A 13,352-nucleotide genomic window follows, 5' to 3' on the forward strand; every position below is an offset into this window, starting at 1 on the left:
GGAGCACTCTATGATTCCATATAATGAAGTTAGACAGGATCAACTAGATCCTCGTTGCATGAAGATGAAACTGGACTCAAAAAAACGGGAAGCCCTGCCTCACTAGGACACGTCTTGAAATACTGTCTACAAATTTCCTGTGTGTTAGGGGAACTAGAAATGGAGCAAAAGATGAAAAGTAAGCAGAACAATTAAATGTAAATAATAAACCAGGTTCTGCTAAAAATAAAATGAACCAAAAATAGATCAATGCTGACTGACCTAAGTTCTCAAGTACAATTTGCAAATTTAGTCAGCAATTAAATCTATAAGCCATATTATCATTATTGCTATACTTAGAATTGAATTAATATAATTGGTCTTTTTAATGTCCTATATTCTCTATTCCATGGAAATAGTAACTGGTAACTTTACAATGTTTCTCCAAGAGCTTTTAAACATAAAATAGAATGAACTTCAAGACTGAACAAAAAGTATTTTCTCTCAATCATGTATTAAATAAACTTCATTCATATAATTTTAACACATTTAAACATATCACAAAGACTTTACCTCAATTTTTTTGTTGCAAACGATTAGCTCAGATTGAACAACCTACTTCCTTTATGAAAATAATGGTCATTTTTACAGTACTTTTCAGCTTTTGAAGTTTAGAGACAGCATGAACAAAGAGCCAAATAGTCTCCAACCTGTTGCTGAAGCTTCAAAAGCTGCTGCTGTTTCTCTTGCAGCACCTGTAGCTGTTGCTCGGCTGAAGCCATTGCATGAGAGAGAGACTGCAAAGCTACCTGGGCTGCTGAACTCAGGGCTGTCGAGGCTTCCCCAACTGTCCCAGATGATAGTCCACCTACTGCAGGAGTAACCCCGAAGGAACTCACTGGCATAAGACAAGGAAAAAACAAACATAGACACCAGGATGAAGAAAAGGCCCACAGAAGTACATGGTTAAAGTACACAATTTGACATTAAAACTATATTCAGTATGTGACTTTAAAAAAAAAGGCTGGGATTTCATTCACTGTCAGGGCATTTGCCTAAAAGGTTCAGAGACCCGAGTTCAATCACCAATATCACCATATACATACGAACACTGCAACATAGTGTTACCGATACTGATACTCAAGATCTAAGAGGGTCCAACAACAAATCTCAAATCAAAAATTTGAGTCATTTACTTTTCACAAGTTCACAAATATTTCTGGTATAGAAGAAATTTGCACATGACCAAAAAACCAAAATAGTCTTATATAATATGAACATAAGTTTCAGTTTTATTATTCATTGACAACCTAAGTCCTCAAAAAGCTTTAATCTCATCACTTGGAGCAGGGCAACATAGTGAGATGCTGTCTCAAAAAATAAAAAGAAAGCCAGGTCGTGGTGGCACACTCCTTTAAACCCAGAACTCAGGAGGCAGAGGCAAGTGGATCTCTTTGAGTTTGAGTCCAGCCTGGTCTACAGAGTGAGTCCCCAGAAGAAGATTCACAGGCAGCTTTATTTTTTTTTTTTAAGACTTATTTATTTATTATGTATACAGTGTTCTGCCTGCATGTCTGCCTGCAGACCAGAAGAGGGCACCAGATCTCATTATGGGTGTTTGTGAGCCACCATGTGGTTGCTGGGAATTGAACTCAGGACCTCTGGAAGAGTAGTCAGTGCTCTTAACCTCTGAGCCATCTCTCCAGGCCCCTCACAGGCAGCTTTATGAGACCATGTGGGTATAATGGACTGAGCCTCGACCCTTTAGAAGAGCAACAACTGTTCTAAAATGCTAAGCCATCTCCCAGCCTTGATCTCCTTATTTCAACCTAAAAACTAGACAGAGAGAAGGACTGCAGAGAATATACAAAGCTTTATTTCCTATCTCCAGCTCACTAGAACATCAACTATACACAGTCAAATCCAACCCAAAGTACTTACATTCTCACCAGCAAAAGCAAAATTTCACCTTTTCAATGTAATTCAGCAGTACAGTATAAATGAACACTTTCTCCATTCAATATTTATAAAAATTGTTTTGAAAATTTTATGAAAAAGCTTAATTTCATAACTTATTCGAGCACATCAGTATAAAAATAAAAGGTCAGTCTAATAAAATACTAATATTCTAAGGTTTGTATTATTACAGCCTTTACTGAAAAGACCCACTGGGGAAGGATAGCTACTGTAATGACAGTACACTTTGTACACACCACAAAATAACACTCTTTTTTACTTTTTGGGTTTTTTCCAATTTTTCTGTGTAGCTTGAGCAGTCATGGAACTTCCTCTGTGGACCAGGCTACCACAAACTCAGAATTATAAACATATATTAATACTAAAAATGTAAGGGGGGGGGGGTAAGAGAAAAAAAATGTTAAATGGTAAGCATATCCATGACTTATAGACTTAATTGTTAAGTATAGAAGCTGCTTATCTGATCAATACCAACACATACTTACCACGTTCATACGGTGTTCATCACTGTGACACTTGCAAGACCTCACTAACACGGGCTCTTGTTGTAAAGCCCAGCCTGGATTCAGTATTCCAGTGATTATAGGCAGGTAAAACCCAACCAAAACTACTGCTAACTTTAAGTATAACAAGCAACATAAGGATATCAAACTTATAAACAAAACTGGCTATCCTCCAATAGTTGAAGACAGTTATGGAATATGTTTCTACCTTACTCTTCCTTCTATTTTCAATCTGGCTGATATTTCTCATAATAAAAAGTTCTGCCGGGCGGTGCTGGCGCACGCCTTTAATCCCAGCACTCGGGAGGCAGAGCCAGGCGGATCTCTGTGAGTTCCAGGCCAAACTGGGCTACAGAGTAAGTTCCAGGAAACGTGCAAAGCTACACAGGGAAACCCTGTCTTGGGAAAACCAAAAAAAAAAGGTTGCTAGAAATGCATGCACATATAAAAATGAATGGACTTAAAGGAGTACTTTACTGGGTAAACCCATGAACTGACCTTGATACAATACAAAATGACTTATGGTATTTCCTCCAAACATCCTTCTCTCTCTCATACGTCTTCTACTTACCATGCAGAAGAGATCTAAACTTTACATATATAAGCTTATATTTAAATAGGTGCATGTCATTTTTGAGCATTACTACATAAAGAATGTAATAAAAGAAGGTATATACCAGTAAACGTACTTGCATCATCCCTTTCTATTCTGGTTCCATCACTAGTTGACACGCAAGTAAAGTGCAGGGGTTCAACCTCTAAAAGTCCAGTGAGAGATGTGAAACTTCCCTCAGCAGCTGTGCAACTGCTGACTTTTCCACTGCCTGGTGCAGAGAGAAAAAGGTCATAATCATGACGATAACCCAAAAAGGCATGAAGTAGCAATAATCATGGCTATGACACCAACCTTAATTAGCATAAGACGTACAAACCTCACAAACTACTTAAACAAAAGTACATTAAGCAAATCTATAAACAAAGATACTAGCTTCCTTCATATAAACGTAAAGCTGAATAAAAGCAGGGATTCATGGTACTAAGACAATTACCGCATGTATGAAATCTCCTGAGCAGTAAAACTACAGTGAAATAATTGCAACAACAAAAAAAAAACATTCACACTGGACCGTGAGTTATTTTAAATTTTGAAAACTGCGTTTTTGTGTTTTTAATTCTTAAGAAAGATTTTAATACTTCTGAAATATTCAAAATTCTGAAACTTCTGACCACTAACATAATATACTCTTTGCATAGTTGCTTTTGTTTTTTGAAAAAACACAAAGAAATTAATATATTAAGTCAAATGATTTAATAGTTCATAGATATTATGGCTAAGCTCTTTTAAAAAAACACTTTAGTATTCTGAAGACAAAATGGAATAGCTACAATAGAGAGAGATGATAACTTAAATTCAGTACCTAACATTTAGAAAGATAAACAAAATACGGAACTATTTGTGTTTTATTCACTTAACAAAAGATGTCAGTACCTGAAAGAACATCCGACAAATCAATTTCGTCTGACTGGACACCAATGCTGCTATTGTATACATTTTTACAAGAAGAGCCATTCATCTCCAAGTCAAAAAGGACTGGATCAAATGGAGAGCTGTATAATCCATATCTGAGAAATGAAATAATGAAGTAAACAATTTATTTCTTCGTCATTCAATTACGAGATTACCTATTTTGTTTCAAAAGTAGTTTGACTAAAAAGGGCAACACATTCACTGAACACCAGAAAAAACTACATTTAAAAACACTGTCCAGAGAGTCGACAAAGATGACTCAAGTAAGCTGGTAGTCAACGCAGCACACCCTAAGGTAGGAGAGGGAGAAAAAAAAACTGACCAAAAAAAAATTAAGCACTCTCAGCCGGGTGGTGGTGGCGCACGCCTTTAATCCCAGAACTCAGAAAGCAGAGTCAGGCGGATCTCTGTCAGTTCAAGGCCAGCCTGGGCTATACAGGGGGAGATCCAGCACAGGCACCAAAACTGCAAAGAGAAACCCCGTCTCAAAAAAATTAATTTTTTTTTAAAAAAAGCACTCTTTTCTCCCACTCCATCACTACAATGACAATAAATATATAAATAAAACAGTAATAAATTTTCATCAAAATCAGGATTTATAACTAAACATATTAGAAAAGCAGTGCTCTAAATAAAGGAATACTCAACTTTAAAAGCTGAAAACCAGGGGCTAAAAGATGGATTAGTAGTTAAGAGCACTTGTTGCTGTTACAGAAGACCAGGGTTTAATTCCCAGCATCCACATGGTGGTTCACAACCATTCATAACTCTAAAGTCCAGGTTATGTGCCACCCTCTTCTGACATCCACAGTAACCAGTTACACATACAGTGCACATGTTTACATGCATACTCACACATATAAAATAAAATCTAAAATTTTTCTTTAAAAGCTGAAGACCAGGAAAAACGGTAACTCCAAACTTTTGTTATTTCACTTCGTTAAGATTTTTAAAAAGTAACAAGCAATTTACATAATTATACCTATAAAGTTTTACCATTAATATATTACATTACATGCCTCTTGCATTAACACGGCAAAGTATCTTTGTTACACACAATTAGGGCCAGAAAGACAGCTGAATAAGAACACCAGCTATACTTCCGGAGAATTTGGGATTGATGCCCAGCACCCAAGTGGCAGCTCACAACCATCTGTAACTCCAGTTCAAGGGAATCCAACACACTTTTCCAGCCTCCATAAGCACTGCATGCATGTTGTGCACAGACATCCATGCAGGGAAAAACAACAACAAGAAGAACAAGAAAACCATATACAATAAACTTCACAAAATACATCTGAAAAACATGTACAGAATGGTACTAATGGCCGAAGGAAACAGTTCCAGAGAAAACATGGGAAGGGGGACCTTAGACTAATTACATTTAAATGAATTTTTTTTTTAACTGCTCAGAAATCTTTATTCACTAATGGGGTGATACTTTCCCTTCCCAAGCTGCTGCCTCTCCCATTCAGGGTTTCATTGAGCTCAATATCATCCTGTTATAGGGGAAGGATCTCATTTCCTCTCGGGGTTGATGGTCTTTGTTGTCAGGAACAAGGTGGGGAGGGACACTGGCCATCAGCACTTAGAGCTCCATGATATCCCCAGCTGGGGATGCAGGGTAGAAGGGACTGGGGGTATCCCCCAGCCTCAGCAGCCTGAGGGCCTCAAGGATCAGGCTCCCAGGATAGCGCCAGAGAAGCAGCTCTGGGCAAGGGCTCCTGAGTGGTGGCAGGGCTTGGGGAAAAGTCACAGGGGGACTGCAGTAGGGGTGGTCATTATGAAGGCTGAGTCGGGAGAAGTGGGTGGCCATGTTCTCGTCAGACAGAAACTGCTTGTGCAAGAGCTCCCTGGCGTCCAGGCTGCGAGTCACCCCAGTGGAGGCCCGTGGGTCCCGACCCGGGGGGCCTCGTTCCAGAGGCTGTTGTAGGATCATTACGGTTCGGGGTCCTGCAGATACAGGGGTGGGATCCAGGCGGCAGAGGCGGAGCCTTTGAGGGCGTGGCACAACGCGAGGAGAGGGGCCTCGGTGGGCGCACTGGATATGTTCCACACAGGCATGGAAGGCCAGCAGCGCGAGGTTAGAAGGCGGGAGGGGTCGGCGGGGTGGGGGAGGGGATTAGGCATAGCTGGGCCATCTCAGACGCGTGCTTCACAGAGCAGCGGTGGTTCAAGACAGTACAGGCCTGCCGCCTTAAGGTAAAACACTGTTTCAAGTGTACCTAGTGTGGTGTTTTGGAGAAAAGGGTCCCCAAAGGGAGCGGCACTATTAGAAGGTGTGGGATTTGTTAGAGGGTGGCCTTTGAGATTTCTTATGCTCAAGCTATGCCCAGTGTCACAGTTCACTTCCAGTCAGCATCAGCTCCTTCTCCAGCATCATGTCCACCTGTATAACACCATGCTTTCCACCATGATGATAATGAACAAAACTTCTGAACTACAAGCCAGACCCAATTAAATGTTTTCCTTTATAAGAGTTGCCGTGGTCACGGTTTCTCTTCACAGCAATAGAAATCCCAACTAAGCCACCTATCAATTTACAATTCTGTGTGCACTGTTCATAATTTAAGATATTAAAACAAACCTTGTTTGAAGTAGAGCCTCCAGTGGCGTCAACCTGTCCTGCAACTGTCTGGACACGGCAGTAAGTAGGGCTGCACAAGCGGTACTGCACCCAGCCAAGTCTTCATCCTTGACGTAGTTCAGCAGGACAAAATACCAATAGACAGAACCTGGAAACAACAGAATCAAGCCTTTTACTCCTACTTCTCCACCATACACAACTTCAGTTTACATGTTTATAAATACAGCTTCCTATACTAGAAAGATACCTCCCTGTTGCAGAAAGATAATCCTTTACAATTTAGGAAGAACAAAGAGTTCTAGAACACTAATAACAAACAGCATCCTGAGGAAGTCTTAGATTAAGAACTCCAGGGCTGGTAAAATGAGGAGCAGCAGGGACAGGCACTTGTCTTCCAAGTCTGACAAAGGGAGTCCAATCCCCAGAATCCACACTGTAGACTGCCCTTTGACCTCCATGTGTGTGCACTGTGGCATGCATGCCCTCGAATCTACTAATACAGAAATATTTTCCTAAGGAACTGTAACACTTTTCAGGAAGTATAATAATCAAATTTATGTTAAGAGTACATTAATATGTCAGGCATGATGGAGTATACCCTTAATTATAGAATTCAGGTGTCAAAAGCAGGAATCTACATAGCAAGTTCTAGAATAGCCAGAGCCACACAGAGACACCATCTCAAAAAAAAAAAAAAAATTAATGTAAGAAAGAGCCACAAAAGCAGAAACAGAAAGTGACAAATTAACCTTGCTGAAATACAGTTCCTCTATATAAAATTGTTCAAAACACCTGGTGGCAATGAGCTTAAAGCGGTACACTTCAGCAAATGAATGGAGGAGCAGCACTCTAAACTCCAAGTCAGATATCACCAATGCAGCATGAATAAGAGGACCATGGCACATCAGATACCTTAATAAAGAAATCTTAGTACATGCCAAACATAAAAAAAAAAAAAAAAAAAAAATCCGTAAGAAACTGAAAGATCAGAGGTTATTGCAGTGAGCAAAAGAATATAAAATGCCATACTCTACAGAGGTTGTCTCAAAATTAGGAAAGTAAAGAAATGAATAAACTAGAACGCTATAGAATGCTGTGAGAAATGCCTATAAAAACATTAGGCTGCAGAGATGGCTCAGAGGTTAAGAGCACTTGCTTCTCTTGCATAGACCCTAGGTTTCCTTGGGACCTAATATATAAGCAGGAAGACCTAAATCCAAGCTCTAAGAACACATCTTAAAAATAGGCCCTATGCGGTTTCTCAGAAAATTAGGAATCGAACTACCTCAAGACCCAGCCATCCCACTCTTGGGCATATACCCAAAGAATGCTGATACATACCATAAAGATACATGCTCAGCTATGTTCATAATAGCACTATTTGTAATAGCCAGAACCTGGAAACAACCTAGATGCCCATCAACGGAAGAATGGATGAAAAAAATGTGGTACATATACACAATGGAGTACTACTCAGCAGAGAAAAACAATGAAAGCATGAAATTTGCAGGCAAATGGATGGAACTAGAAAAAATCATCCTGAGTGAGGTAACCCAAACCCAGAAAGACAGTTATGGTATGTACTCACTCATTGGTGGATTCTAGATATAAAATGAACAATCAGACCACAACCCATAGAACCATAGAGGCTATATATATATATAGCATGGAGGTCCCTAGACGACTGTGGCATATAATAAATTTCAGTTTTACTCAATTATTGAAAAAAAAATAGCCAAATGAATGGAAACACATGAACTATGAACCAAAGGCTGAGGGGCTCCCAACTGGATCAGGCCCTCTGAATAGGTGAGACAGTTGATTGGCTTGATCAGTTTGGGAGGCATCTAGGCAGTGGGACCAAGTCCTGTGCTCATTGCATGAGTTGGCTGTTTGAAACCAGGAACTTATGCAGGGACACTTGGCTTAGTCTGGGAGGAAGGGACTGGACCTCCCTGGACTGAGTCTACCAAGTTGATCACAGTCCTCGGGGGAGGACTTGTCCTGGAGGAGGTGGGAATGGAGGGTGGGCTGGGGGTAAGGGAAGGGCGTGGGAGGGGGGAGAATAGGGGAACCCATGGCTGATACGTAGAACTGAATGGTATTGTAAAATAAAAAATATATATCACAAAAAAAAAAAAAAAAAAAAAAAAAAAAAGGCTAAATGGCCAACAGTTAGGCAGGTAGAGATTAGGTGGGAGAACCAGAGAGAATGCTGGGAAGAAGAGGACTAGAGTTGCCAGCCAGATTCAGAGGAAGCAGGAGATGAATATGCCATACCAAAAAAAGGTACCGCCACATGGTAGAGCATAGATAAGAAATATGGGCTAGGGCTGGAGAGATGGCTCAGAGGTTAAGAGCACTGCCTACTCTTCCAGAGGTCCTGAGTTCAAATCCCAGCAACCACATGGTGGCTCACAACCATCTAAAATGAGATCTGGTGCCCTCTTCTGACATGCAGGCAGAACACTGTATTCATAATAAATAAATAAACCTTAAAAAAAAAAATAGGCCCTATGGCATGTGGGAGAGATGCAGACAAGAGGATCCTTGGAACTCACAGGACACTCAGCCTAGCCTAATAGTAAGTTCCAGGCCAATGAGAGACTCTGACTCTAAAGTAAGGTAGAAAACATTTATGAGAAATTATACCTGAGAATCTCTGGTGCCCCCAAATGCACCTGTACTCACAGGTGCACCTATACACAAACAAAACCACACCCAATACCAAAACATGTACTAATAATCTAGATATGCTACAGAAAAAAATGGAGTAAGAACAAAATAACTTAAATTATTCACTCTAACTATTTGTTAATAAAGTAATTTTACATACCACCAGTTGCTGCTGCTGGCAAAAAGCACATATTATCAAGTAAAGCCTTCAACAGAACAGATCCAAATCCAGGCTGACAGGGGTCACATTTGCCATTACTGAAAAGTTGTTCATTAAAAAAGAAAGAATTTAAAGACATTATTTATGATTTAAATCCAATCTTAAACATGGCATAGTATCTGAAAATCTTAAAAAAAAAAAAAAAAAAAAAAAAAAAAAGCAAGACTTTTCTCCCAAGTTAGACCACTATGGTTACTAGGAAGGGCTGATAAGCGTGAGCTGACATTAGGGGACTCAGCACGACAAGGAATAAGGTGATGGAAAATCCAAAAGGAAGAGTGGGGGAAGGGCACCACTCATCAAATTCTCACTGTTGCAGTACGTAAGCCCAGCCAACTTATTTAACATTGCATTTTACCCTAAAGACCCCAATTTTTTTTTTTGGAGGGGGGGTTTCGAGACAAGAGTTTCTCTGTGTACCTTTGCGCCTTTTCCTGCAACTCACGTGGTAGCCCAGGCTGGCCTCGAATTCACAGAGATCCACCTGGCTCTGCCTTCCGAGTGCTGGGATTAAAGGAGTGCGCCACCACCGCCCCCTCAAATTCTTTTTTACAACTTAACAGTCATCAACTGTTGAAAAGTTACTCATGGATTTGATGAGAATCAAATCATATCATAGACAAAATACCAGCACCAAACCATAGATATACCTACAAAGAATGCTTTGAAATAAAAACACACCAACCTAATGCACAAGGCTAGAAAACGGGCACATTTATGGGCTATACTTCGTCCTGCCTCAAAGAAGCAAACCCGTACAATGTCTGAAAGACATTTTCGTGTTTTTGAAAGTAGACACTCGTTTCCTTCTTTTGAGCTGCAAAATAAGAGCAAACAAACAGTCTCATTTAGTCTCTGAATCTTAGCAGGCAAGGGACAATCATTAAGGTAAGCAAAATCCTAATTATTAACCTGCCAGGTCCATTTGAATGAACTCCAGCTAACCAGCAAAGAGCATCCAACACAAGACTCTGAGCGTGTTCTGTGACCTGCCCGTCATCAGATCTTCTACAAAGAGTGTTAAGAAGTTTCTCATGAAATTCTGAAAACTGTAACATGGCACAACGCTGAACCCTAAAAAGAGATACACAGTGTATTTACACCAGTGAAAACAGAACAATCAGACTACTGCTGTGCAACATGGAGGGTTATTTAGTGTGTCATTTAAAATAATATCAAAAATAAAGCTTTCAGGGCTGGGTAGTTCAGTAGCAGAGGACTTGCCAGCATAGTTAAGGCCCTAGGTTCAAAGCCTAAGAATGCAAAAGCAGAGAATAAAAATAAAAGGATAAACATGATTTTTAAATAATCTTACATGAGGTACAGACTTCATAGGCTGTTTTTTTGTTTGTTTGTTTGTTTGTTTTGTTTTGTTTTAAAAGGAAAATAAGCTTACAATAATGTGATCTAACACAGTGTAGTTGTGGCCTCAAATAATGTTTCTTACATTTCTTACCCATTCCTCATACACAGTAATATAGAGACCAGGAATAAAGCATTGAAAGCCATTAAAAATATCCTTAGAGACTGTAATTTACTTAGAGAATAGGAAAGCAAACAAATACTTCCAGGTGAAAGATGTTTAATCATGTGTTCATTTGTATTTTTATTGTCATAATAGCAGAACCACCACACATGGTAAGGCACATCTTAAATCGTAGAACTTAGGAGTTGGTGGCAGGAGAACCAGCTCAATGTCAGCCTGGAAGTACCTAAGACCTGTCTCAAAACAACAAGCAGAAAAAAGAATAGCAGACTAACGAGATGTGATTGATTACCTTTCCTTAGGAATTGAAGTTTTCTTAAATCTCCGAATGGTGACAGACACCTCTTGAAGTAAGTCACAGCCCCGTAGATTTTCAGACTTACGAGTGCTTCCTGCATTTTCATTTTTAACATTAGATGATTTTTCCTAAATATACAAAAATCAAATAATTTAAGACAAACAAATGAAACTAAAAATATAAAATAAAGACTCCAAATGTCAAAAAATAAATTTCAGATTAAATTGGTAAATGCCTATTTTTCCACAAAATTTTAATAGGAAAAATAGCCAAAATTTTAAAAGTCCATTAATAATGTAAAAAAAAAGCTTTGAGTCCAATCCCCAGCTACAGAAATACAGAGATATAGCACCTGCTCAGCCTACTTCAGAGTTACTTTGAGGATTAACTGTGGTAAGTCCTTGAAAAACTGAAAGACCTATGCAAAGCCAAGGAAATGGGGGTGCTACAGATAATATTGCTAATGTTTCTTAAGAATGATAATGGAGATATGGCTCAGTAGTTAACAGCTGCTCTTCCAGAGGAACCAGGTTCGATTCCCAGCACTCACATGGCAGCTCACATCTGTCTGTAATTCCAGTACCAGGGGCTCCAACACCCACACAGACATACAAAGAGGCAAAACACCAATGCACATAAAATAGATAAATAAATCTTAAAAAAAAAAAAAAGATAAAGAAAACTCAAGTTGAGAAAAATCCACACTCAGACAAGTATGAAGAATGTTGCATAGTTGTAGAAAATTAGCCATGAAGATCAAGGCTGTCTCTAAAATTATTTAGAAGCAGCCTTCTCAAAGAGTCATAAAAACAAAAAAGGCCCTGAGGGAAGTACCTTCTAAAAATACTCTCTATTGAGTGAGTACAGTTTATTATAAAAGCTAAGTTATTAGCTGGGTGGTGGTGGCATGTGCCTTTATCCCAGCACTCAGGAGGCAGAGGCAGGCCTGGTCTACAGAGTGAGTTCCAGGTCAGCCAAGACTATGCAAAGAATCCCTGATGGAAAAGCGGGGGGGGGGGGGGGGGACATAGCTAAAACATAACTGAAAACATCTTAATTACAGGTTTTTTGAAATCAGGACAGAGAAAAATTACCAATAGACCAAGCAGCAAACAATCAAGCAAGGGAAAAACCCATCTTCCAACAAACCTCAGCTACAACATTGTCCTGTCCAAATATCAGGTTCATACCTTGCCTGCTGCAACCTTTGCCAAGAGAGAGGCAAGTGAGTAGCCTTTGTGACCCTGGTGTTTCAGAGATGGAAGTCTCACAACAGGACGCATTCCACTGTTAGACATCTCATCTGCTCCTCTTTCATTCACTGCTTTAACATGGATTAAAAAGGAGCGATATTTCCCTCCTGCCATACCTAGAGAAGTGGAGAGTGAGGTGGGAAACTTATCACCAAAAAAGTAAACTTTTTAATTATTATGGAGCAAGGTAAGTACTAACTCCACAAAAAGAAAAATATACAAGGCCAGAAATTTCAATTTGTACCATCTGGTTACATAATGGAACAACTTCGACACAATAGCAAAGTAAATAAATAAATAAAGCTTTATTAAGAATCTAAAATAGAAAACTGTGCCGGACACTGACAGGGCACACCTTAAATCACAGCACTTGGGAGGCAGAGGCTGGCGGATCTCTGAGTTGAAGGCCAGCCTGATCTATAGAGTGAGTTTCAAGACAGCCAAAGCTGTTACAAAGAGAAACCCTGTCTTGAAAACAAAACACAAAAGTTGTGACTACAGAAATCATTTGATACTATCTGTTCCAATGAGAAAAATTTTGACTATAGAAATCAGTTGGCCTATCTGTTCTAGTGACGCTATTTACTTAAATGGTAGAAATTTTGTAAACTATAGAAAAACACAAACAAAAGTAAATTGTCTATAAGGGAGTACTGTCAACAAATGACTATGCTCTAAGATCTATCTAGCCCTTTTTAATTCATTTTTTATGTGCATTGGTGTTTGGCCTGTATGTATGTCTATGTGAGGGCACCAGATCCCCTGGAAAGCTGTGACCTGCCAAGTGGGTGCTGGGAATTGAAACTGGGTTTTCTTTCTTTCTTTTCTTTTCTTTCTTGCTTTCT

At 39.4% G+C, this 13,352-nt stretch overlaps 2 protein-coding genes across 13 annotated transcripts in view; both read right to left on the reverse strand.

Annotated features, from left to right (window-relative positions):
• The window catches only part of Birc6 (baculoviral IAP repeat containing 6), a 188,573-nt gene that overhangs the window by 110,970 nt on the left and 64,251 nt on the right, over positions 1-13,352 (reverse strand). For 9 of the 12 annotated variants that reach the window (XR_003734946.2, XR_005089742.1, XM_028873519.1 and 6 more), the window contains 9 exons: positions 12,445-12,623; positions 11,249-11,382; positions 10,383-10,544; positions 10,156-10,287; positions 9,411-9,508; positions 6,575-6,722; positions 3,949-4,082; positions 3,137-3,283; positions 690-877 (listed from right to left, as the gene is read on the reverse strand). Coding sequence is in view for 10 of the 12 variants with exons in the window: in XM_028873519.1 (XP_028729352.1) it covers positions 690-877; positions 3,137-3,283; positions 3,949-4,082; positions 6,575-6,722; positions 9,411-9,508; positions 10,156-10,287; positions 10,383-10,544; positions 11,249-11,382; positions 12,445-12,623 (1,322 nt within the window). In the remaining 2 variants the exon portion in view is untranslated. The remainder of the gene's footprint in view (positions 1-689; positions 878-3,136; positions 3,284-3,948; positions 4,083-6,574; positions 6,723-9,410; positions 9,509-10,155; positions 10,288-10,382; positions 10,545-11,248; positions 11,383-12,444; positions 12,624-13,352) is intronic. The other 3 variants (XM_028873527.2, XM_028873493.2, XM_028873536.2) reach the window with 2 other exon arrangements.
• Positions 5,381-5,950, reverse strand: LOC114696026 (host cell factor C1 regulator 1-like). The gene has a single exon (XM_037198045.1). The coding sequence runs from the start codon at positions 5,924-5,926 to the stop codon at positions 5,576-5,578; it is 351 nt and encodes a 116-aa protein (XP_037053940.1). The 5' UTR covers positions 5,927-5,950; the 3' UTR covers positions 5,381-5,575.

This window comes from Peromyscus leucopus, chromosome 22 (genome assembly GCF_004664715.2).
Source record: "Peromyscus leucopus breed LL Stock chromosome 22, UCI_PerLeu_2.1, whole genome shotgun sequence".
Classification (NCBI taxonomy): domain Eukaryota; kingdom Metazoa; phylum Chordata; class Mammalia; order Rodentia; family Cricetidae; genus Peromyscus; species Peromyscus leucopus.